Raw genomic sequence first — 24335 nt, forward strand, 5'->3', positions numbered from 1 at the left:
TATTAATGCGTGCCTATGCACCATAACCCTGAATATCTTTATACAAAAGTAATTTATTTAACCCATTCTTAAAGGTGTTGACTGAGTCCGCCATTACTACTCTCTCAGGCAGGGAATTCCAAACACGTATTGTCCTTACTGTGAAAAAACCTTTTCGCCTCAATGTGCGGAAACTCCTCTCCTCTAACCTAAGCGAGTGACCCCGTGTTCTGTGCTGATCTTATAGAAAACAGGTCCCTCCCAAGCTCTGTGTATTGACCCCTTCTATATTTGTAGATGTTGATCATGTCCCCTCTTAGTCTCCTCTTTTCCAATGTAAACATGCCTAGCCTTGCAAGCCTTTCCTCATATTCCAGCGTCTACATACCCTTGATTAGTTTGGTCACCCGCCTCTGAACCTTTTCTAGCTCCAGGATATCCTTTTTGTAATATGGTGCCCAAAATTGCACACAGTATTCAAGATGTGGCCTCACTAGTGATTTATTATAATGGGAGTATAATACTAACGTCCCTTGCATCAAATCCCCATTTTATGCATGCTAGTATCTTATTAGCCTTCTTTGCTGCACTCCTACTTTGGGTACTGATGCTTACTTTGTTATCTATGTGAACTCCTAGGTCTTTTTCCAGTACAAAATCCCCTAATAATACCCCATTTAGTATGTAGGTGTTATTTTTGGTCTTGCCCCCACAGTGCATTACCTTACACTTGTCTGTGTTGAACCTCATTCTCCATTTTGCTGCCCATGTTTCCAGTTTTGTTAAGTCGTTCTGAAGAGATTCAGCATCCCCCTCCGAATTTATAACCTTACACAATTTGGTATCGTCTGCGAAAATTGACACCATGCTCTCTAGACCTACTGTTAGGTCGTTGATGAAAATGTTGAACGTTGATGAAAATGTTGAACTGTGTAGGGTCCTGAGGACCAATTTTGCAAACCACTGATCTAGAGTAACTGGAAATATCATTATACTTGTGAGGGACTGCCCACAAATTTCAAGATTTTGAAATTATTTACTGTCCCAAGTTACACAGATTACTATAGTTCACCTCATGATACATGGACTATTATTTTGCCCCTGCAAGTGAAAGGCCTCTTAACAGGTGAATAGGCAGCTTGTTAGTCCCCATGGGACACACATGCACACACCCTTACTGTACTCTGCCAATTTGGCACACCTCCTCCATACTTGGTTTAGTCTATCAAACGGAGAGGAGGGATAATCACAAAATGTGTCAGAAACTACATATGAAAAGATGTGAGCATATTTTATGCGCACATACACAATGCAAAAGAGGTTTAATCACTATCTGTGCACCAGACATGTGTTACAATATTTTGTTTGGGCCTTAATGCAAATGTATAGTAATCACATTTTTTGTTTGTAATCTGCTGTTGTAAATAAGGAGGCATTAAATAAAAAAATGTCTGCATGTTCCAGTTGCCATGGTGACCAGACTATCTATAGTCCTCCTCTTAACGTAATACACAAGGGGGATTTTAAAACAGAGCTACTTTAAAAATATGCAGACATTTATAGGTATATTTTGAGGTGTCAGTAGGATTTTTCCAAATAAAAAAATGTTTGAAAAATGTTTTCCTGTGGTTCCAGACAGTAAATATACTGAAGGGGGGGGGGGATTCTATTGTGCTGTGTGCCCCCTGCTGGCCATCTATCGTAATGGTCGTCCATCAGAGCAATTCAATTGTTGCTCTGGTCAGACGCCCATTAACACTGAACGTTGCTGAATACACTGCGTTTAGCAGCGCAAAGCCAACTAAAGTCTGGGTTTTGGCACCCAAACTACAGACTTTTCACTCATTTCTCACACCTTCAGAGGTTGCGAGAAAAAATGCGACTGCCGCGGCTAATGGGCGCCTGATTAGAGCAACAACTGAATTGCTCCGATTGATGCTCATTACTAAAGACGGCCAGCAGGGGATGTGTGGCACAATTGAATATTCCCCATTGATGACAATCAGACATTTTTGACCTCTTTTATGAAGTTTTTGTTTTGCTTTGTTTCTGCTTTTTAATACTTGTAAAAATAAAAATGATTCCCCCCATACATCGGAACGTCACCACCAGAACATTTGTAACATTACAACATTGATTTTCCCAGTAGCTGCTCATCTGTGCAGCCACCGGGTACATAATGGGGGGGGTGGGTTTGGGGAAGGGGGAGAAGTTAATTACATTTCCCCAGTGGTTGCTAATGTCTGCAGCCGCTGGATGGGGGAGGGGGGGGGGGGGGGGGGGGAATTCCTGCTGTGTTGCCCAATCAGCAGCATGACAAACACTGGGATAGGGTGCAGGGAGGCAGAGGGGCCGGAATGTCCTTCTGAGAGCAGCAGCTGATGGAAGATGCTCTTCCTGCAGCCGCCTATACTGTGCATCTGACTGGTCGCATAATTTGTGACCAGATCAGATAACACACTGCCCAGTGTGGTCGCAAACTATGTAACCATGCCAGGCAAGTGGTTAAAGGTTTATGTTTTACATTTACAAAACACTGCTACTACAGAACCTCTGTCAACTAAGCTGCTAAATGATGAGTGCCCAATTATGACTATTTCTGTGTATATATTTTATAATAATAAGCCGTGGTTTGCTTCAACTTATATTTTAGGTTGAGTGATCCTTTAATGGGTCGATTCAATTAAACGCAAATTGAATAGAGCCGGGAAGGAGGTTCCTGGAGCCATTCAAATTCAGCACGCTGCTATGTCAGAGAATGCCGGTACTCGTGCAGGCTTTAAACAGGCTTTTTAGAGAACTGTCATTCTCCAACTGAAGTGTCCCGCTGCAATGCTGTTTGCACAGCGCTATTGCACAATAGGGTTTAGCCAATAAATGCGGTGAAAAGTGATGGGCACCCGATACAAGCAAAAACTGAATTGCTCCGACGGGCTCCCATTACCTTGGGCATGTGTTAAAACCGAATCACCCTCAAGAATTCATATGCTTTTAGGCAGCAAGGTTTGGTTTTTTGAAAGCCTATACAATTAAATTATTTATTGTTTTCAGCAATGTCATACTGAAAACTATTTAATTTCAAAGTTGACAAATAATTCCCGAGTTTGCCCACTCTTGCTACACATGCAGACTACTCAAATTCAAAAATGAAGGGGAAAAAAAAAAAAAGAGTGGTAAGGTTAGAGGGAATTATCACTAGGAAACTCACTCTTACAGAACAATAGTGGTTTATCCACTGATTCATTGCCTGAAAGGAAAGAGGATTGTTGTTTAAACCAAGAGAAGTCTGAAGATAATTTCTAGTCAGTCCACTTCCTTTTCCAGATTCCCTTCTCTGTGTGACATCAGGCGGCTGGAATGTGCTTTAAGAAAAGACTGAGCTGTTTGGTAAACCCTGAGTGATGCAATCTGAGAGAACGAGAATCCTTGTACAAACGCTTCACTCAGGAAATTTCTGTATCTTGTTTAATAAACTGGACAATGAAACAATTAAATGCTTCTAGTGTGCTGGAAGTTCCGAGGAACTGGAGAAATAGATTTCATATTACAGTTTCTGAAAGCCCCAGTATTAGGTTTACCATGAGACTTGGCAATTATTGATAGCTGAGGTTGGCAAAGGATCACTGTGGAACTGATATACAGGACAGGGGGGAGGGAGGCATCCTGACCTGCCATAATACAGCAGAGTGTGGGAACAGTTCACAATTGCAGTATTCACAAGCACCAGCCTGGAAACGTACAGCGATGAGACAAGTACATAAAACAAAAGATGTTCCAAGCTCCCAACTCCCGTGTAAAATACCACCACGATAACACAACAGTTTTGTTTGTACTTCGTTGCCATTATTTGTGATGTGCACCTGTGTGAAGTTTATGTTGTTCAGTATCAAGTTCCCAAGCAGATCTAAAGCAAGCATACATCTTGAAAAGCAAAATGTAAGGACAGGCTGAGACTCCCATATCAGATATCCAAAATTTATTGAGGAGGGGAGGTCCATTATTTTGTACCTGACACTAATAAATGGTCCACCAAGAGAGCAATTCCAATGTTTTTGGTTCCCATTAATCATTGCGTTTGTCATGCCTAATGCTAGTGGCTAAACCACAGGCAGCTGCAAATATAAAATGTGTCCACTTGCAACAATTTGCACCAAGTGGAGCAACAACTGAATTGCTCTGTCGAGCGCCCAGTAATTAGGGCTGCAGTAAAAAAATAAAAAAAATAAATAAATAAATCCCCCCATTAGAGAGTAACTGAAAGTGTTCATTCTAGCATCCTACACCTGTCACAACCCGTGCAGTTCCTCTTTCCTGTCTGGAGTGTCTCTCTCTGATCTAGTGCTTCTAGCACACTCTGGTCTGCATCAGATACAGATCAGAGTGTGCTAGAAGCACCAGAGCAGAGAGCGACACCCCAGGTAGGGGAGAGGAACTGCACAGGTTGTGATACTTACAGGATGCTAGAATGAACACTAAGAGGTGTATTCAATTGACGTCGAAAGCTGTCGTCTGTCGAAAAGACTGCAGTTTTCGACTTCGAAGGGGTTCCAACCTATTCAATATATTCGACTTGTCAAAAAGCACGTGGATCGGCGGAAGAGCTGCCGATACGGTTTTGGCCCCCTTTTCGACCATCTCAGTCCAACATAAAAAAATGTCGGACTGAGATGAGGGACCCAGAGGAGGAGAGGGGGGGAGCCGCAGGGAGACAGGGGATAGCCGCAGGCAGACAGGGGAGATCAGCGCTACAGCACAGCGCTGCAGCAGGATGTCTCACAGTCGCGCCGCTCACGGCAGCTTCCACCCGGCTCCAGCAAGTGAGGTCACGCTTGCTGGAGCCGGGTGGACACTGCCGTGAGGTCGGGCGGCTGTGTGACATCCTCCTGCAGTGCTACTGTAGCGCTGATCTCCTCCATCTGCCCGCCGGCTGTCCCTGCTGGTCTCCCCGCGCCCCCCCCCCCCCCTTCCTCTCCTCCTCTGGGTCCCTCATCTCAATTTGACTTTTTAAAAGTCGAATTGAGATGAGATTTAGTAGGGGTTGTCGGATCCATTCCGACAAATGCATGTCGCAATGGATCAGACTACCCCAAGGGAGTATCCAATTAGCCGCTGTCAATTACAGTTGTCTCACCGGGGGCTATCCAATCAGCCCCGATAAGCTGGTACGAGCCGCGGCTGTTCGGTGAGTTTGTTTTGACCAAATATCTGGAAACAGCCCCGTCTCTGTTTCTACCGAAAACAAACAGGTTTCACTGAACCTGTGAGTTTTCAGGGGAGAATTTTAATTTATTTTTATTTTAGGGGGGGGGGGGGGTTTACAGGCAACCAAATTGGATAGCCTGTAAAAAAACAAAAATAAAACAAATTCGGGTGAAACATTGGGAGAAAAATCACAAAAAACATCCGATGTATCTTTGCATGTAATTGGACACCCCCCTAACTGAGATAGTGACACCTTTGTTTTCTGATGGGTCATTATACACTAGCTTTGTTTCATGTACAAAATTCCGGAAAACATATTAAATAAAATCCACTTCAGGATATGTGTATAGGGTGTATATGAAACAAATGCGTTTCGTGCATATACTTGGGTACTATCCCGAAGATATATCATTATGGTAAGCAAATGTCTTCTGGTTCCAAGCATTTGGAATATGGGAAACTCGACTTTTATAATGAAACAAGTTAATAGCTGTCCTTGATGGAAAAAGATATCGCAGGTCAAAATTATCAGAAAATGCTTATGTTCATTTCCCTTTGGTTAAGGCATACTGTACAGTCACATTAAATGTTTGCACTTATAAGCCGCCTGAAGACGAACATCCCAAATGACAATCCTTCAATAAACTGACAGAAAAGTACATATTTTCTTAATCTTTAAGCCCAAAATAGTTACAAAGGCGTAGTCAGGTATATTATACATATATAGGCATGTCATATTTGAAACAGAGCAGCTGAATAATGCTTACACGCACATATTTATATAAAATATGCTGACAGTATATAACCTGTAACTACTTGCTACATAAGCCTGAAAACTCCCCGAAACAAACAAGCAAAAAACCAGAAAGGTTTCCTCTGGGACAAATTAACTAATAGACTCCAACGCAAATAGTGAAGGGATTGAAGAAGTGGATGGTCGACAGCAGGATTACACACCATTAAGTGAGTCCCAGGCTTAGAGGTCCACTATCCGATGTTCTGGATGTCCCAAGTCAAGTCCTTTTAGTGATCAACATTGTTGATCACTAAAAGGACTTGTGCCATCTGAACCACCGCTAAGGGAACAATCCATCTTTAAGAGTGGTAATTATTGTGGAACATTTCATCCCATTTAAAAGGCTTTAACATCTTCTAGGTCCACCTACCACTGGATAATACAATATAGTCCCATATGTCCTAATTTACCAGAGACTGGTTATTATGTACTTTTATGAATAGCTCCATTTTTAATATTTTGTTTTATTTTTTGTTTATTGAACAATATATGCTTAAATAAATTTTAATGATATATATCATCTACACCTGTCTGCTTATACCTTTTATAGCGCTGTATACTTTGTGTGTATAAACAAGTGGATAGTCAGACTTTTCCTCAGTCCAAACTGTGGGATAATAAATGTACTGAACGCTACACTGACTGATCACCCAGACAATTTTTTGACTGTACAGAAGTAAAACTGTTTGCGCAGAAGTTATGAAGAAAAAAAGATGTGCTCGGACAGCTTCAGGACTATGTACAAGGACCCTTGATTATATGTGCCTAAGGAAAGTGGAAAGGATCAGACTGCGTGATCAAAATGCATATTTATTAGCTACTATTATAAAGTGCAAAACAATTATGTACCATCTGATGACAGCAAATTGTGGAATAGTAGCAATGACCAAGTTGCAGCAATGTCAGTGAGATTTTTTCCCCACTATGGGTGATATTTTATTCTTTTCACCCCCTTTCACACCCGTTCGGTTTCTGCTGATGGGCGTGGTATCACCATTTCAGCTCACTAGTCCCAGGGTAGTGAGGCGCCGTAACCCATTACGCAGCTAAACCTGATTACTATGGGTGCAATATGAATACCATTGGAATACCACTCTATGAATTAATAGATAGAAATAGAACAACCATTGTGGTATGTAGTATACCAGAGCAGTGATGGGCGACAATTGAGGTCACAGGCATTACTACCAGTCAGAGTAATTACGCGTCCTACGTTTGAGCTCACAGAATGAGTTCAGGACAAAGGGCGGGGCAAGTTGGTACGTACAGTAAATGGGCGCTGATGCCTTCTCACCAGCTTCATTAGGCAGACATAAGATTTGGGCTATGTGAATCCTGCAAGCACGAGTCCTAATCTCTGTGTTATCTGATGTTTCTCTGTAAAAAGTGTAATACCATACTTTGTGGGACCCTGGCTCACATCCGAGACCCCTACAATATAATACAGCAGCACTACATATATGTCCACCAGCACTACAAAGTATAATCACCACCACAATGGACATCTGGAGCAAGTTCACCATCACCTCCAAGGCTGCTAAATCAAGAGTCATATTAAGAATTGTTACTAAACTGAAACAGGGAAACATGATGCACGGTTCTCGTGTTTTCGTGAAAATAAACCGAAGAATAAATAAGGAAGAAAAACAAGCCGAAAGAAGAATTCTCAAATGTGATGAAAACTTCCCCATTTCAAATGAAAAATTAACACGCCTAAAGGTAAATATCTTCAGATCTTAAAACAAACATTGCTTCGTGTTTTTAGGATTAAAAAAAATATGGAGGGGGTCATATAATTCTGAAACAGAAACTTGATTTTTCCAGATATAAGACAAGTTGTTAAATGAGACTCTACTGAACCTTCCCACCCCAGCCTGACTTATGAAGCCTATATACTATAGCAGCATTAAAGTTCAGAACTTTTTTTGTTTTGGTCATCATTTCTTTGGTTATCTGAAATTACTGTATGACATATGAAACACAACATTACAGGGTAGGGATCAAAGGATGGCAGACAGAACAAACAATTCTTTGAATGTGTGAGGTGTGGCTATTAAATAACGTTTGATGCTATAATTAATGTTCAATTATATTAACTCCGTTTCCCTACTATGTACTCCCCTTCTGCATCCACGCACCACTGCATTATTTTCCACTGGTCAAAGCCGTGCTGTAGCTTAATAACGGTCAGCTGTTTCAACGGGTTGGGTATGCTGTACCGGCGCTGGGGATCCCAGCGGTCAGTATATTGACAGCGGGATCCCGGCAGCAAAAGGCCTGCGGAGGGGGCGAGCGCAACAAAGCCCCTTGCTGGCTTGCCACAGGTTCTATTTCCACTCTATGGGTGTCATGGACAATCACGAGTAGGAATAGTCCCTGCTAGTCGGCATTTCGTGTGGGTGGGATGCAGGAGTCGGTATTGTGACCGGCAGTCTCCTGACCGCCGGTCTCATAACTACATCCCATTTCAACAGCTCTATCATTTTTTTTATTTACCTCATTTGGTGACACAAAATGGGTTCCCTTGAGTACAAATTGACTATACGGAAAAGAAAGAAGTTACACGGTGCTAGGTCTGGCAAGTATGGAGGGTGTTCTAGCACTGCAATCTGTTTCTCTGCCAAACACTGCTACACAGAGAGCTGTGTGGGCTGGTGAAGGATGAAACCATTTTTGCACAACTCTGGCCTCTTGCTTCTGATTCTTTCCAGCAAAGTTTCTAGAACATTTTTGTAGAAATGTTGATTCACTGTCGTGCTTTTTGGTACCGGACTGCTAAAATGACACCCTTGATAGCAAAGTAAACAGTTACCATGGCTTTGAATTGGGATTTGCTTTGACCTGTTTTCTTCATTCTTGGCGATGGTGTTTTTCTGTGCATGAGCTGGTGTTTTGTCTCCGGATGTACTAGAGGATCCATTTTTCATCACAGGTAATAACGTAATCTAAAGTTTTGTCATGTTAACATCTTGATGCAAACCTTGCCTAGCGTTTTTTTTGTCGATGTTTACGATTTCTGTTATCATTCACATGCTGAGTTGACTGTCAATACGAACAATTTTATCACACTTTCTTTTGTTTTTGATGTGCAAGGCCTTCAAGGGATGTTCATAATCTTCGACCATCACTAAATCCTTTGTGCCATTCAAACACATTTGCACATGACATACAATCTGCCCTGTAAGTCTCGGTTAGCATAAAGAAAGATTCGGTGGGCGTTTTGTTTAATTTAACTAAAAATTTTAAGTTAACACGTTACTCTACTTTTGAACCAAACATTTTTATGAAGCACGAGAAAAAACACAACTTAATCGAACGCTGGGTGACAGCAAACTAGCAAGAGTGGTCAAACTTGCAAAACCGTACTGGGATAGTCCAAGGTCAATGCTCCCCACTACCTTTTAACTCGTATGGTTTACAGTCTCAATATTTAATAGCCACACTTCGTATAATACCTCAGAATATAGGACGAAACAGGGACTGTCACTGTGAAGAATTGCGACTAGAAAAGACTTATTCACTTTACTTAAAACTTTCACAGGTATTAGAATCTGCATTAATCCCATTAAACTTTATGTTTTCAAATGCACATCACACAACAAGACACATGGGGGCAGATGTATTAACCTGGAGAAGGCATAAGGAAGTGATAAACCAGTGATATGTGCAAGGTAATAAAGGCACCAGCCAATCAGATCCTAAATGTTAATTTACATATTGGAGCTGATTGGCTGGTGCCTTTATCACCTTGCACATATCACTGGTTTATCACTTCCTTATGCCTTCTCCAGGTTAATACATCTGCCCCATGGTGACAATTTATAGAAACCAGGTAAAATATGCAGGTGTGTCTTTGAAGCCAACAGACATCAATGTTAGCACAGTATTGAGTGTGTAAATGGAAAGCATACATTGAAAACTCTGTCTACTCAGCTGCTGTGGAACTAAAGGTTGCAGCATGCCAACCAGTCATTTCACAATAACTTGGTATGTAATCTAAGGTTGATCCACAACAAGCATGTTATGCAGTGGGTATGGTATGCAGTGTACTGTTCAGAGACGTGACTGATGGGTGACCCACAGAAAGATCACATGTATAAGTCAGTAATTTTGCCTCCTTCTGGAGACCATCAAACAGTAAGTTTAGTGCAAATGACACAGCAGTGTCAATTACCAGAGATAGACGGAGGCTGTGGGAGAGGAGGTGTTTTAAACCAACTAGGCCAAATTTTTGCACATAGGGGTCAGACTGTAACCATTGATAACAAAGGGGTCTGTGGTCTGCAGCACTAATTGCCATTTTACAGGAGATTTCTGTGACATTTCTTGCATTAGGCTGTTCATACATAAAACTATGTAAAGCCCCTGAAATAAATTCTGCAGCCCACTACTGGTCCAGAGTATCCTTATATACACTATGGCCATCAATGAGGCTATTAAATAAAACCGGACCATAACTGACATGACTTAACTAAAGCAGGGAAATATAATGCATGGGTCGCGTGATAGCTTGTGAAATAAAAAAAAAACTAACATAACAGCTTTTTAGATGTGGTTAAACTGTTTCCCAATTAAATGGGGGGAAAAAACGTGCCTGGGAGGTAATTATGTGCAGATATTTCATATTTTCTAAGTCATGAAAAAAGGATAAATAAAAGAGCTAAATCCTGGAATCATTCAACCGAATGTTGCACAAATACAAGTTTCTAACTCAATAAGGCAGATGTATTAACCTGAAGAACGGATAAAGCAGTGATAAACGCAAGGTGATAACGTACCAGCCAGTCATTATGGATTTTAAAAATTACAGGAGCTGATTGGCTGGTGCGTTATCACCTTGCACTTATCACTTCTCCAGGCTTAATACATCAGCCCCTATATTTTCTGGATAATTTTGGCATGTGCCACAGGGAGTGAAATTTGGCATCTTATCTTACCTTCAGTAATAAAAAATGAATCTATAGCCCCTGCTGACTGATACCCCAGCCTACATAAAGTATGTCATTGCTGAACCGTAACAGGCCAGCGATACTCATTGAATATACGCACATGGCACTTCCAGCTGGCGGAACCCGGAAGTGGCAGGAAAACAAGCAAAGAGCGGTGGTAACGTGTCTTAATAAATACAAATTAGCGGGACATAAAGGTCACACCATTGGGACAGAATGGCATCGGTACCCGAGAAAGGATACTTGTTATTCGAAGCGCATTGCACGGAAACCATGCTGAGGAATTAAGGAGACCCTGTACCAGACCCAGTATTCTAATGCAATCTGCGGTGGTGCCGAGCTACCTGCCCGGGACTATCAAGTTATATTAGCATAGCCCACCGCAACACAGATACATGGTGAGAAGGCAGAAGGGTATTACCCTGTCCATTTATTTTTGTGGAATTTTTTTCATGAATGCAATTGTTTTGTATGTTAATTAATTGCTTTTCTAATTTTATACCTGTTGTACCCATGATCTGAATTATACCCTGATTTATAACAGTTAAAAAGTTAATTGTAATACTAAGGCAGGGCTTGACAAATCCCAGGGGCCAGGTAGCCATGGCCTCTAGATTTTGCTTCCTGGAAATAATACTATTTAGGAGAATTCTTTATGTTGGAGCCCACCTCCAGGATTGTTATCAGTACCTAAAGTAGTGACCTAATGCATGAAGCTTAAAGAAATTTAGCCTGTGTGTCAACTCTTTGTAGAATGTAAACTCACTTGGACAGTGCCATCTTAATTTTCTGTTTACTATCATAATATGTGGTTTGTATCAGGAATCCCTCTATGTACAGAGCTGCAAAATGTCAGTACTTTATAAGTAAACCATAATTACTCATCACTATCCAGTCAGTTTCTCCTGTTTGGAGACTTACTTAACCCAGTACAGCATAGAACGCCAGGCCTATTAGGACGCTGCAGTGGCTAGTATATGAAGTGGCTAGCTATTAAGTGGCAGCTAATATCAATAGCAGTGTTATACCTGTGTTTAACCGAAGGAAAACAGAAGGCAAACAAACTAATAAGATAACAAACGACTGCATTACAACCTAAATACTCTGGAACTTTATGTGGCCTCTCCTCGCCTCAAACATGAGAACACCAAGACCAGGCTTACCACCTCTCTGGCTGAGAACATCAAGTCTGCCCCTGGGCCTAACCATCAAGATGAACAGGGAACTGTGGGGGAAGAGGACCAGGATCATCAGGGACATCACCACTGCGCCTGAGTATGCCCCCCACATTCTCCTTCCCACCCGTACTAAGATCTGATCAAAATGTTATCCCACTCCTACTTCTGCCACTAGTTACCTGCTATTGTGTTTTTTTTTTCCTCTTCATTGCTCGCTTCCACCCCACCATGTGTTTTCCTGTAATGTTTACCTCCACTGATTGCACACCTTTCCAATGTGCCCTACATGCAGGGTACATCATACTGCTACATAAGCATCAGTTTTCCAATATATGAACTTGGCCTTGTATGGCTCACCTCCCACAGTGTAACCTTCAAAGTGCGCCCAACATGGCTGCCCCATATGGTACATTTGTGGATGGGATGAAAAATACATGGACCTTGTGGTTTTGTTGGAACCCTACTCTAAACTGTAGGACTCTGAAATCACCCCCATTTTGTGTCATCTCTTCTAGGGGTAGACTATTCCACCCTGGGTAATCCTACGCGGAGCGCCCAAGATGGCTGCTGCACTTGGTACCTGTGAGGGTGGAATACACAACCCTTGGAAGTTATTACCCAAAATACCTACACCAATCCTGCATTATGCTTTCGGTGTGCTTAAGGTTATTCTTTTATGTCTGTGTTGCTTGTCTATTGTTGTATTACTCAAATCCTCTGTATCATGTGTATTGTTTTTGATGTCTGTAAAGCGCCTTGAGTCCTGTTGGAGAAAGAGCGCTATATAAATAAAATTATTATTATTATTATTATTATTATTATTATTATTATTATTATACATTGACTGTATACCAACAATGTTACTAGGTCTCTATACAGTACATCATGTCGACACTGATGTAATGTCATCATGAACAGAATAGCGACACTATTTTTCATGTCTATCCATCTCTTAACACCAACTCTAGGGGGGAATTCAATTGATAGCACTGGCAGCAGTCTTTCCTGCGTGCCCGAAGGAGCTATTCAATTGTTGCTCATGTCGGACGCGAGCAACCGCTGGAATGCCGGCAGCGAGACGAGCGCAAAAGAGCTATTTATTCTCCCTCCAGGGGTGTCATGGACACCCCAAGAGGGAGAATAGCTGTCGGTATACTGTCGGTCGGGATTCCGGGGCCGGGATCACGACAGCCGGTATATCGAGTGCCACCCATCGGGCGGTGATAACTTAATTCCCCCTACGTGTAATGCAAATGTCAACATTTCATTTGTCACCATTTTCCAGGTGTTGACATTTCACAATGTCAACATCAAATGTCGACCTTTTGGTGTTGACATTATGAATGTCGATATTATCATTGTCTACTTCATAACTGCATTCCTAATATGACCGAAACGTTGTTGCTCCAGAGGGTCACATATAATACTTCCAAGGGTAAGAAGTCGCCATGTGTACATGTGAAACAAAGACATTCTGCAGGGAGCGAAGCATTGGGGTTACTCACCGCCGGAAGTCACCTGAATCCTGGACCCAGATGACACCCCCAGAGATGCGCTATGTTGACATTTCATCAGTGTTGACATAAATAATGTCTACTTTATAACTACGTCGACAAAATCTACCCAACCCCCCTTCAAAGATCACATATGGCCATTCCATTGACAAAAGCTTATCTTAATCATCATATGGGCAAATCTCAGTAATTTACAATAACTTGGGAATGTTTTATGGGTAAATTGCTGATAGATGAGAAGACAGAACAATTACATCACAGGCGACTATAAACCGCAATTTTGGACAAAAATACCTTCCTAGATTATAGTTGGCTGTACACTTAATAACTAACACTGAGGACATTACTAATACATATGCACCACTGATAAGACATTTTCTCTCTATATTATTAAACTGCATTAAAAGCCAAACTATTACGTTATTCACAATTCATACCAGTTATCAGCACTAAATATATGTGATGTTCACAAAGACAGAATATTATCCAGAGTTGTAGAATAAAAATGAAAAAGGAAAGTTACTTAATAAAATGCAAGACAATCGTGTTCCATAAAAGTGCATACACTCTGAGCGCTTTTCCCCCCTGCCCAGCGATGTCAGCGGCTTTCCATAGCAGGACGCTATGGAAAGCCGTTCACCCCGCCACTCATCTACGGGTAATACCAGTAGATGAACGGCGGCCGCCAACGATGAAGCGGGAGCGCGCATCAGTGCTCATCGCTTGTGCGTACACACTGGGCGGCTTTGATGGTTGAAAGCAGCTCAACACCCCAAAAGTGAGCTGCTTTCAGCTCAAAATCGCCCAGTGTGTATGGGCCTTAACACAGACACATTTCAGATCTATTACAAATGTTTGAAAACACATACAAAGTTTGATGTTTTGGTGTTTGGGTATTAAAGCGCTAAAATTGTGAGAAATAAAGTACCAACCACTTAGCTCCTGTCATTATGCAAACACAGCTTATCAAATGTAAGGCAGAAGCTGACTGGATGGTACTTTATCTCTCACAAATTTATCTCTCTCCAGATTTGATAAATAACCCGCTAAGTAAGTTGCACAGTCCTTGTAGACAGCCAACACAACAGAATAGACTCTGGTATGTTCAGAACCAAGAAAATTTACCAGTGCAAAGCTTTCATGAAATGAACATTAACATGACCACAGGGTAGAAACAGAAGAGCGATATTCTGGAACATAAGGGTGCACAGGCAAACGCAGGGGGGTTTCCAGTTGCCCAGAAATCCCCTCCCCTCGGCAAGTGGCTCAAATTATGACAATAGCAATGGTATATAATAAGATTTTACTTACCGATAAATCTATTTCTCGTAGTCCGTAGTGGATGCTGGGGACTCCGTCAGGACCATGGGGAATAGCGGCTCCGCAGGAGACAGGGCACAAAAGCAAGCTTTTAGGATCACATGGTGTGTACTGGCTCCTCCCCCTATGACCCTCCTCCAAGCCTCAGTTAGGTACTGTGCCCGGACGAGCGTACACAATAAGGAAGGATCTTGAATCCCGGGTAAGACCCAAACCAGCCACACCAATCACACCGTACAACTTGTGATCTGAACCCAGTTAACAGTATGATAACAATGAAGTAGCCTCTAAAAAAGATGGCTCACAACAATAATAACCCGATTTTTGTAACAATAACTATGTACAAGTAATGCAGACAATCCGCACTTGGGATGGGCGCCCAGCATCCACTACGGACTACGAGAAATAGATTTATCGGTAAGTAAAATCTTATTTTCTCTAACGTCCTAGTGGATGCTGGGGACTCCGTCAGGACCATGGGGATTATACCAAAGCTCCCAAACGGGCGGGAGAGTGCGGGTGACTCTGCAGCACCGAATGAGAGAACTCCAGGTCCTCCTCAGCCAGGGTATCAAATTTGTAGAATTTTACAAACGTGTTCCCCCCTGACCACGTAGCTGCTCGGCAAAATTTTAAAGCCGAGACCCCCTCGGGCATCCGCCCAAGATGAGCCCACCTTCCTTGTGGAATGGGCATTGACAGATTTTGGCTGTGGCAGGCCTGCCACAGACTGTGCAAGCTGAATTGTACTACAAATCCAACGAGCAATAGTCTGCTTAGAAGCAGGAGCACCCATCTTTTGGGGTGCATACAATATAAACAGCAAGTCAGACTTTCTGACTCCAGCCGTCCTGGAAATATATATATATATATATATATCTATTTTTAGGGCCCCGACAACGTCTAGCAATTTGGAGTCCTCCAAGTCCCTAGTAGCCGCAGGCACCACAATATGTTGTTTCAGGCGAAACGCTGACACCACCTTAGGAAGAAACTGGGGACGAGTCCGCAGTTCTGCCCTGTCCGAATGGAAAAACAAATATGAGCTTTTTTTTTTTAAGACAAAGCCCCCAATTCTGACAATCGCCTGGCCGAGGCCAGGGCCACAACATGGTCCCTTTCCATGTGAGATATTTCAAATCCACAGATTTGATCGGTTCAAACCAATATGATTTGAGGAATCCCAACACTACGTTGAGATCCCACGGTGCCACTGGAGGCACACAAGGGGCTGTATATGCAATACTCCCTTGACAAACGTCTGGACTTCAGGAACTGAAGCCAATTTTTTCTGGAAGAAAATCTACAGGGCCGAAACTTGAACCTTAATGGACCCCAATTTGAGGCTCATAGACACTCCTGTTTTCAGGAAGTGCAGAAATCGACCTAGTTGAAATTTTTTCGTGGGGCCTTCCTGGCCTCACCCACGCAACATATTTTCACCACATGTGGTGATAACGTTGTGCGGTCACCTCCTTCCTGGCTTTGACCAGGGTAGGTATGACCTCTTCCGGAATGCCTTTTCCCTTAGGATCCGGTGTTCAACCGCCATGCCGTCAAACGCAGTCGCGGTAAGTCTTGGAACAGACAAGGTCCCTGCTGGAGCAGGTCCTTTCTTAGAGGCAGATGCCACGGTTCCTCTTGGAACAGACATGGTTCTTGCTGAAAGCAAATCCCATCTTAGCTCCCGAGGCCATTAGTCCTCTGTGAGCATCTCTTGAAGTTCCGGGTACCAAGTCCCTCTTGGCCAATCCGGAGCCACGAGTATAGTTCTTACTCCTCTACGTCTTATAATTCTCAATACCTTGGTTATGAGAAGCAGAAGAGGGAACACATACACCGACTGTTACACCCACGGTGTTACCAGGACGTCCACAGCTATCGCCTGAAGGTCTCGTGACCTGGCGCAATACCTGTCCCGTTTTTTGTTCGGGCGGGACGCCATCATTTCCACCTTTGGTCTTTCCCAACGGTTCACAATCATGCGGAAAACTTCCCGATGAAGTTCCCACTCTCCCGGGTGGAGGTCGTGCCTGCTGAGGAAGTCTGCTTCCCAGTCGTCCACTCCCGGAATGAACACTGCTGACAGTGCTATCACATGATTTTCCGTCTAGCGAAAAATCCTTGCAGTTTTGACCACTGCCCTCCTGCTTCTTGTGCCGCCCTATCTGTTTACGTGGGCGACTGCCGTGATGTTATCCCACTGGATCAATACCGGCTGACCTTGAAGCAGAGGCCTTGCTAAGCTTATAGCATTACAAATTTGCTCTTAGCTCCAGTATATTTATGTGGAGAGAATTCTCCAGACTTGATCACACTCCCTGGAAAATTTTTTTTTTTTTTCCCTGTGTGACTGCTCCCCAGCCTCTCAGGCTGGCCTCCGTGGTTACCAGCATCCAATCCTGAATGCCGAATCTGCGGCCCTCTAGAAGATGAGCACTCTGTAATCACCACAGGAGAGACACCCTTGTCCTTGGATATAGGGTTATCCGCTGATGCATCTGAAGATGCGATCCGGACCATTTGTCCAGCAGATCCCACTGAAGAGTTCTTGCGTGAAATCTGCCGAATGGAAGCGCTTCGTAATAAGCCACCATTTTTTACAAGGACTCTTGTGCAATGATGCACTGACACTTTTCCTGGTTTTAGGAGGATCCCGATTAGCTCGGATAACTCCCTGGCTTTCTCCTCTGGGAGAAACACCCTTTTCCTGGACTGTGTCCAGAATCATCCCTAGGACCAGCAGACGTGTCGTCGGAACAACTGCGGTTTTGGAATATTTAGAATCCACCCGTGCTGTCGTAGAACTACTTGAGATAGTGCTACTCCGACCTCCAACTGTTCTCTGGACCTTGTTCTTATCAGGAGGTCGTCCATTTTCTTTGAAGACGAATCCTCATTTCGGTCATTACCTTGGTAAAGACCCGGGGTGCCTTGGACACTCCAACGGCATCGTCTGAAACTGATAGTGACAGTTCTGTACCACGAACCTGAGGTACCCTTGGTGAGAAAAGCAAATTTTGGGACATGGAGGTAAGCATCCCTGATGTCCCGGGACACCATATAGTCCCCTTGTTCCCAGTTCGCTATCACTGCTCTGAGTGACTCCATCTGGATTTGAACCCTTGTAAGTGTTCAAATTTTTCAGATTTAGAATCGGTCTCACCTAGCCTTCTGGCTTCAGTACCACCCTATAGTGTGGAACAATACCCCTTTCCTTGTTGTAGGAGGGGTAATTTTATTATCACCTGCTGGGAATACAGCTTGTGAATTGTTTTCAATACTGCCTCCCTGTCGGAGGGGGACATTGGTACAGCAGACTACAGGAACCTGCGAGGGGGGAAACTCCTCGACATTCCAATCTGTGCCCCTTTGATACTACTTGTAGGATCCAGGGGTCCTGTACGGTCCCAGCGTCATGCTGAGAACTTAGTAGAAGCGGTGGAGGGCTTCTGTTACTGGGAATGGACTGCCTGCTGCAGTCTTCTTCCCTTTCCTCTATCCCTGGGCAGATATCTTATAGGGACGAAAAGACTGAGGCTGAAAAGACGGTGTCTTTTTCTGCAGAGATGTGACTTAGGGTAAAAAACGGTGGATCTTCCAGCAGTTGCCGTGGCCACCAGGTCCCATGGACCGACCCCAAATAACTCCTCCCCTTTTATACGGCAATACATCTTTGTGCCGTTTGGAATCTGCATCCCCTGACCACTGTCGTGTCCATAAACATCTTCTTGCAGATATGGACATCGCATTTACTCTTGATGCCAGAGTGCAAATATCCCTCTGCGCATCTCGTATATATAGAAATGCATCCTTTAAATGCTCTATAGTCAATAAAATACTGTCCCTGTCAAGGGTATCAATATTTTTAGTCAGGGAATCCGACCAAGCCACCTCAGCTCTGCACATCCAGGCTGAGGCGATCGCTGGTCACAGTATAACACCAGCATGTGTGTGTATACTTTTTAGGATATTTTTCTGATAAGCATGTGAGCGCCTTATCCACCCTGAGGGGTGTTTCCCAATGCGCCTTAACTTCTGGCGGGAAAGGGTATACCGCCAATAATTTTCTATCGGGGGAAACCCACGCATCATCACACACTTCATTTAATTTATCTGATTCAGGAAAAACTACAGGTAGTTTTTTCACCTCACACATAATACCCTTCTTTGTGGTACTTGGAGTATCAGAAATATGTAACACCTCCTTCATTGCCCTTAACGTGTGGCCCTAAAGGAAAATACGTTTGTTTCTTCACCGTCGACACTGAAATCAGTGTCCGTGTCTGGGTCTATGTCGACCGACTGAGGTAAATGGGCGTTTTTACAAGCCCCTGACGGTGTCTGAGACGCCTGGATCGGTACTAATTTGTTCGCCGGCCGTCTCATGTCGTCAACCCACTTGCAGCGTGTTGACATTATCACGTAATTCCATAAGTAAGCCATCCATTCCGGTGTCGACTCCCTAGAGAGTGACATCACCATTACAGGCAATTTGCTCCGCCTCCTCACCAACATTTTCCTCATACATGTCGACACACACGTACCGACATACAGCACACACATAGGGAATGCTCTGATAGAGGACAGGACCCACTAGCCCTTTGGGGAGACAGAGGGAGAGTTTGCCAGCACACACCAAAATGCTATAATTATACAGGGACAACCCTTATATAAGTGTTCCTCCCATATAGCATTTAATATATATCGCCAAATCAGTGCCCCCCCTCTCTGTTTTAACCCTGTTTCTGTAGTGCAGTGCAGGGGAGAGCCTGGGAGCCTTCCCCTCAGCCTTTCTGTGAGGGGAAAATGGCGCTGTGTGCTGAGGAGAATAGGCCCCGCCCCCTTTTCGGCGGGCTTCTTCTCCGGAGATTGTGAAGTCTGGCAGGGGTTAAATACATCCATATAGCCTCAAGGGCTATATGTGATGTATTTTTCGCCATACAGGTATTCTACATTGCTGCCAGGGCGCCCCCCCCCCGCGCCCTGCACCCTCCGTGATCGCTGTGGGAAGTGTGCTGACAGACAATGGCGCACAGCTGCAGTGCTGTGCGCTACCTGAGGAAGACTGAAAAGTCTTCTGCCGCCTGGTTCCGGACCTCTTCAATCTTCAGCATCTGCAAGGGGGTCGGCGGCGCGGCTCCGGGACGAACCCCAGGGCGAGACCTGTGTTCCGACTCCCTCTGAAGCTAATGGTGTCCAGTAGCCTAAGAATCCAATCCATCCTGCACGCAGGTGAGTTGAAATTCTCTCCCCTAAGTCCCTCGATGCAGTGAGCCTGTTGCCAGCAGGACTCACTGAAAATAAAGAACCTAAAAACTTTTTCTAAGCAACTCTTTAAGAGAGCCACCTAGATTGCACCCTTCTCGGACGGGCACAAAAACCTAACTGAGGCTTGGAGGAGGGTCATAGGGGGAGGAGCCAGTACACACCATGTGATCCTAAAAGCTTGCTTTTGTGCCCTGTCTCCTGCGGAGCCGCTATTCCCCATGGTCCTGACGGAGTCCCCAGCATCCACTAGGACGTTAGAGAAAAAACGATTACTAGAGCCGTCGCCACATTGCAGTTTAAGGGACAGAGCAGAGCTTCTGCACAGTGACAGCAGCTTCTTCTACCAAGTTTAATGTGTGTACTCAATCAGTGCACTGGACCAGAGAGCATACCTCCCAAGGTGACCCTCTCCAGGAGGGACAGAATGCTCTGCTCCTGGACTTTCCTCTTACTGTATGATTGCCATCACCTGTGGTGAAACACCTTTCTTATCCATTAACCTGTTCAACACAGGTGCTGGCCATCATAAATGAAGAAAAAGTACACAAGCAGAGCATTGTGTCCCTCCTGGAGAGGATCATGTTGGGAGGTATGCCAGAGAGTATCTACCAGGAAGAAGAAACAGGAGCCTTACCATGAGGTGGGAGAATGTGTGCTTAGAAGGTGCAGTACTGGTTCTATTATGCTTGTATATTTATTATAGTATGTTTAACCTTTTCCTGACCACTTATCTTATTTATATTATTTAAAAATGTTTGATACAGCCTATACTATAGACAATCTATAGTGTTAAATATTAATACTGCATTCCATGTTCCGCATAGTGGGAGATTGTGGATTGCATTCGGAAACCCCCCTCTAGAAATCCTGCGTTTGCCACTGGGGTGTGCATATTTTATACATATATTTGTGAATGGATCCTTTTTGACAGGACAAGGACAAACAAGGGATGGTCTCTTTATGACAAGTATTCCACATCAACCAGTTCTGGAGTCACAAAGTGCTTTGCTTCCTGCAGATTCCGATTGTTTTAAACCTGAACAGGCAGGAACACGGTTCTCCTTAATATTAAGCTTAATTCATAACATTATACATAATATGTAACAGTTTTACAGTGCAAAAGATTTTAGGGTACAAATTTAACCCACTCATGGGGAAATAATTGAGGATTTGTATCAGCATGCATAAATAACATACAATGCCAATCATACTATATAAAATCGCCAATATTCCAACTGGTATTCAGATGGAAAATAAACAATAAAAAAGTAAACACCAGATGGTCAACAGTGAATAAGTCGGCATGTAAATGTTCAACAGGTTTAAAAGGTCGGCATTAAAATTGTCAATCCAAGTAGGTCGACACATTGTTTTTCATGGTTTTGCGGGTTAGGTGAAAATCATGTGTTGATCTTTTTCTATGTCGACCTTATAAACCTGTTGATCTATTTTGAGTGTCGACTTATCAACCCACACCCCTTCTTACTACGTGATTATTTATTATTAGAGTAAAACCGACTCATTAAAAAGTGGACAGAACTCACCACTTTATGTAGGCAGTTTCCTCAAAATGACAGTGACTAAACCATCAACACAAAATCTACAATAATTCGTAAACAAGCAGCAAAATATTGTATAAACCACACAAACTGATCACATTCACATTAAATCAAAGAATCAGTGGCACATGATTAACTGGCTGCAACACCAGAATCAAAGGTATTAACACAGCGTTCAAGTGTTAACAAATTCAGCATATTTTAGAAAGGATGAGAAAATAGGATAAGAGGCTTGTAATTAAGTTAATCCTACCAAGGAAATTTCAAGAAAATAATAACAAAATGCAGCAATGGTCTACCATACACACAGACGTTACATTTAAGGGTCTAATGTGAGTTCCTAAAGCCCATTAAATGCCCTTTGTAACTCTTATGCCAAAAGCTACTGTAAATGAATGGATATGTACAAAAGTACTTTCTGGCAAACACTTACTTTGTGTCAATTTTGACATAAATAGCAGTGCTCATTAAGTGCATTGTACGCTGTTGCAGGGAGGCTTTAAGTACACACTACCGGCGCCCTGGTAAATGCAAGTTTGTATAAAAGCCCTAATATTTTAACAGCCATATAAAACCAGTTACAACAACATGAGATCATGACAAGGTAATGGGAACAGTGAACAGCTCCTGGAAGTCAGTGAAATACAGCAAGGAATTTAAAGGCATCTAAATGCAATATAAAGCTGAAAGTGTTCTGCATCTGAAACAAAGCAGCACCCACTCAAACATCTGGGCTTCTGGGAAAAAATATTTATAGATACAAAGCTGATAGATAACACCATCACCTACCATTTCATCCTAGCAGATACACACACCCCTCCCGTGGGGACAGAGGGCAGAGACTGCGTAACAGATGTGTCAATTTACAGCTATGGCTACAGACACAACACTGGGAATGAATGATTTCAGACACAGCCAATCACTGCTGTGCAACGTCTTCACACAATGACTAGAATCCAGCCAGTCAGGGATGAATGAGGGTGGTACTATGGCAAAAGATTTCAGATATACTCACCCTCCCTACTCACGGGGGGGAAATGGTGAGACATAACTCCGGTAACAGATACGTAACAATTTCTGCAGCAATTATTTTTCAGGGGTGCACCAAAAAAAACAATAAGCTCATAATGTATCAGGCAACAATATAGTCTAGTAAAAGTATCGCATTAGGAGTTAACTAAAAATAGCTTAAAAATGATTTATTTTGTGGTTATATACTCAGATTCTGCTATACATTTTGATGTCTGAACAACATTATTGTTATGGAGTGCAAATATAATCCAGTTAAGCAGAGTTTATATTTGTTTAAATAAGCATAATAGCCAAGTTATATGGAAACTCTTTTCGGTTTAATGCCGGCTTTGTCACTTCAAACATGATATAATATATTAAACAGACTGTTAATGTAAAGATATACAAAGTCGGTAACCAAATCAGTAATCTATCCTTAACATGGCCCAGTCTCTCAGTCTCACACGGTGTGACAGGGTGTAGCGGTCTATACGGACTATATTGTGCCCGGAGGCATGTAGTCAGTATCGGCCCAGCCTGCATCCACTATATTTACTTGTGCGGTCCCGCTGCATTCTCATTGCATCAGCATCACAAGCTTATACATACGGTGCAATATGAACTAGGTTTCCCTGCGATATGGACTATATAGTCCATATTGCACGGAAAAATTGCACCATGTGTATGCACCTTTAGTTTACTGCAGTGGTTCTCTAACTGGGTGCCTCAGGGCACTCGAAGGGTTGTCTTGGATTGGTGGTCAAGAACAAATTCTGATTATTATTGCTCAATGTAATAGGCAAACCCAGTGCGGGTGGCTGCCAATCATAACATATGTGGCCAAACAGAAGTTGGGGTGTGTACACACGGTGAGATCCTTGCTATGTTCGATTTTTACTTGCGATTTCTCTTGAACTCCCCGGAGCCCAGATAGGACAGATTTTGACTAACTTTTCTTGAGATCTGTACTATGTGTGCTTACGATTTTGGCTTATGTGAGATTTTGGCTTATGTGAGATGTCATTGACATGTGAGATGAACTAGATAGTACACCGATCTAGCAAGGATTGACTTGCCTGCACAGTCTATCTTTTCTTGCGATGCCGACCTGGCGGGGCCGCGCATCGGGATCGCAAGGTGACTTTCACCTTGCGATTTGCACTAACTTTTCTTGCGATTTTGACTATATAGTCAAAATCTCAAGAAAAAATCTCACCGTGTGTACACACCTTAAGTCTTGTCCCTCACCACACAACCGAACCTAAGGATAATGTATTTAATTTAATATTTCTTTCTACATTACTTAATAAAAAACTTTTGGTCTAAGGGTGCATTGAAAAAAATTCTGATACTCTAAGGCACAAGATTCAAAGTAGTTTGGGAATTACTAGCTTAGTCCTATTAATTATTATCACACCTACCTGGGTGGACACAAATAACTGCACTCCTAACTTATTGTTCCCCATCCTCTTTCAAGGAATACTAAACTACATTAACCGTTATTGCTTAATTTTGTACATGATTCTGCTTGGTCATCTGATTCCAAAGTGATGCCC

The 24335-nt window shown here is 43.0% G+C and overlaps 1 protein-coding gene across 3 annotated transcripts in view; it reads right to left on the reverse strand.

The window, feature by feature from the left end:
• NDEL1 (nudE neurodevelopment protein 1 like 1) overlaps positions 1-24335 on the reverse strand; it is a 105279-nt gene that overhangs the window by 77466 nt on the left and 3478 nt on the right. For 2 of the 3 annotated variants that reach the window (XM_063961065.1, XM_063961063.1), the window contains exon 1: positions 22558-22636. The exons of the other annotated variant lie outside the window; for it this stretch is intronic. In XM_063961065.1, the coding sequence (XP_063817135.1) occupies positions 22558-22560 (3 nt within the window). In that variant the 5' untranslated portion in view covers positions 22561-22636. Of the gene's footprint in view, positions 1-22557; positions 22637-24335 lie in introns of those variants that run through there. 3 annotated transcript variants of the gene reach the window in all.

The sequence above is a fragment of the Pseudophryne corroboree genome, chromosome 3 (assembly GCF_028390025.1).
Source record: "Pseudophryne corroboree isolate aPseCor3 chromosome 3, aPseCor3.hap2, whole genome shotgun sequence".
Classification (NCBI taxonomy): Eukaryota; Metazoa; Chordata; class Amphibia; order Anura; family Myobatrachidae; genus Pseudophryne; species Pseudophryne corroboree.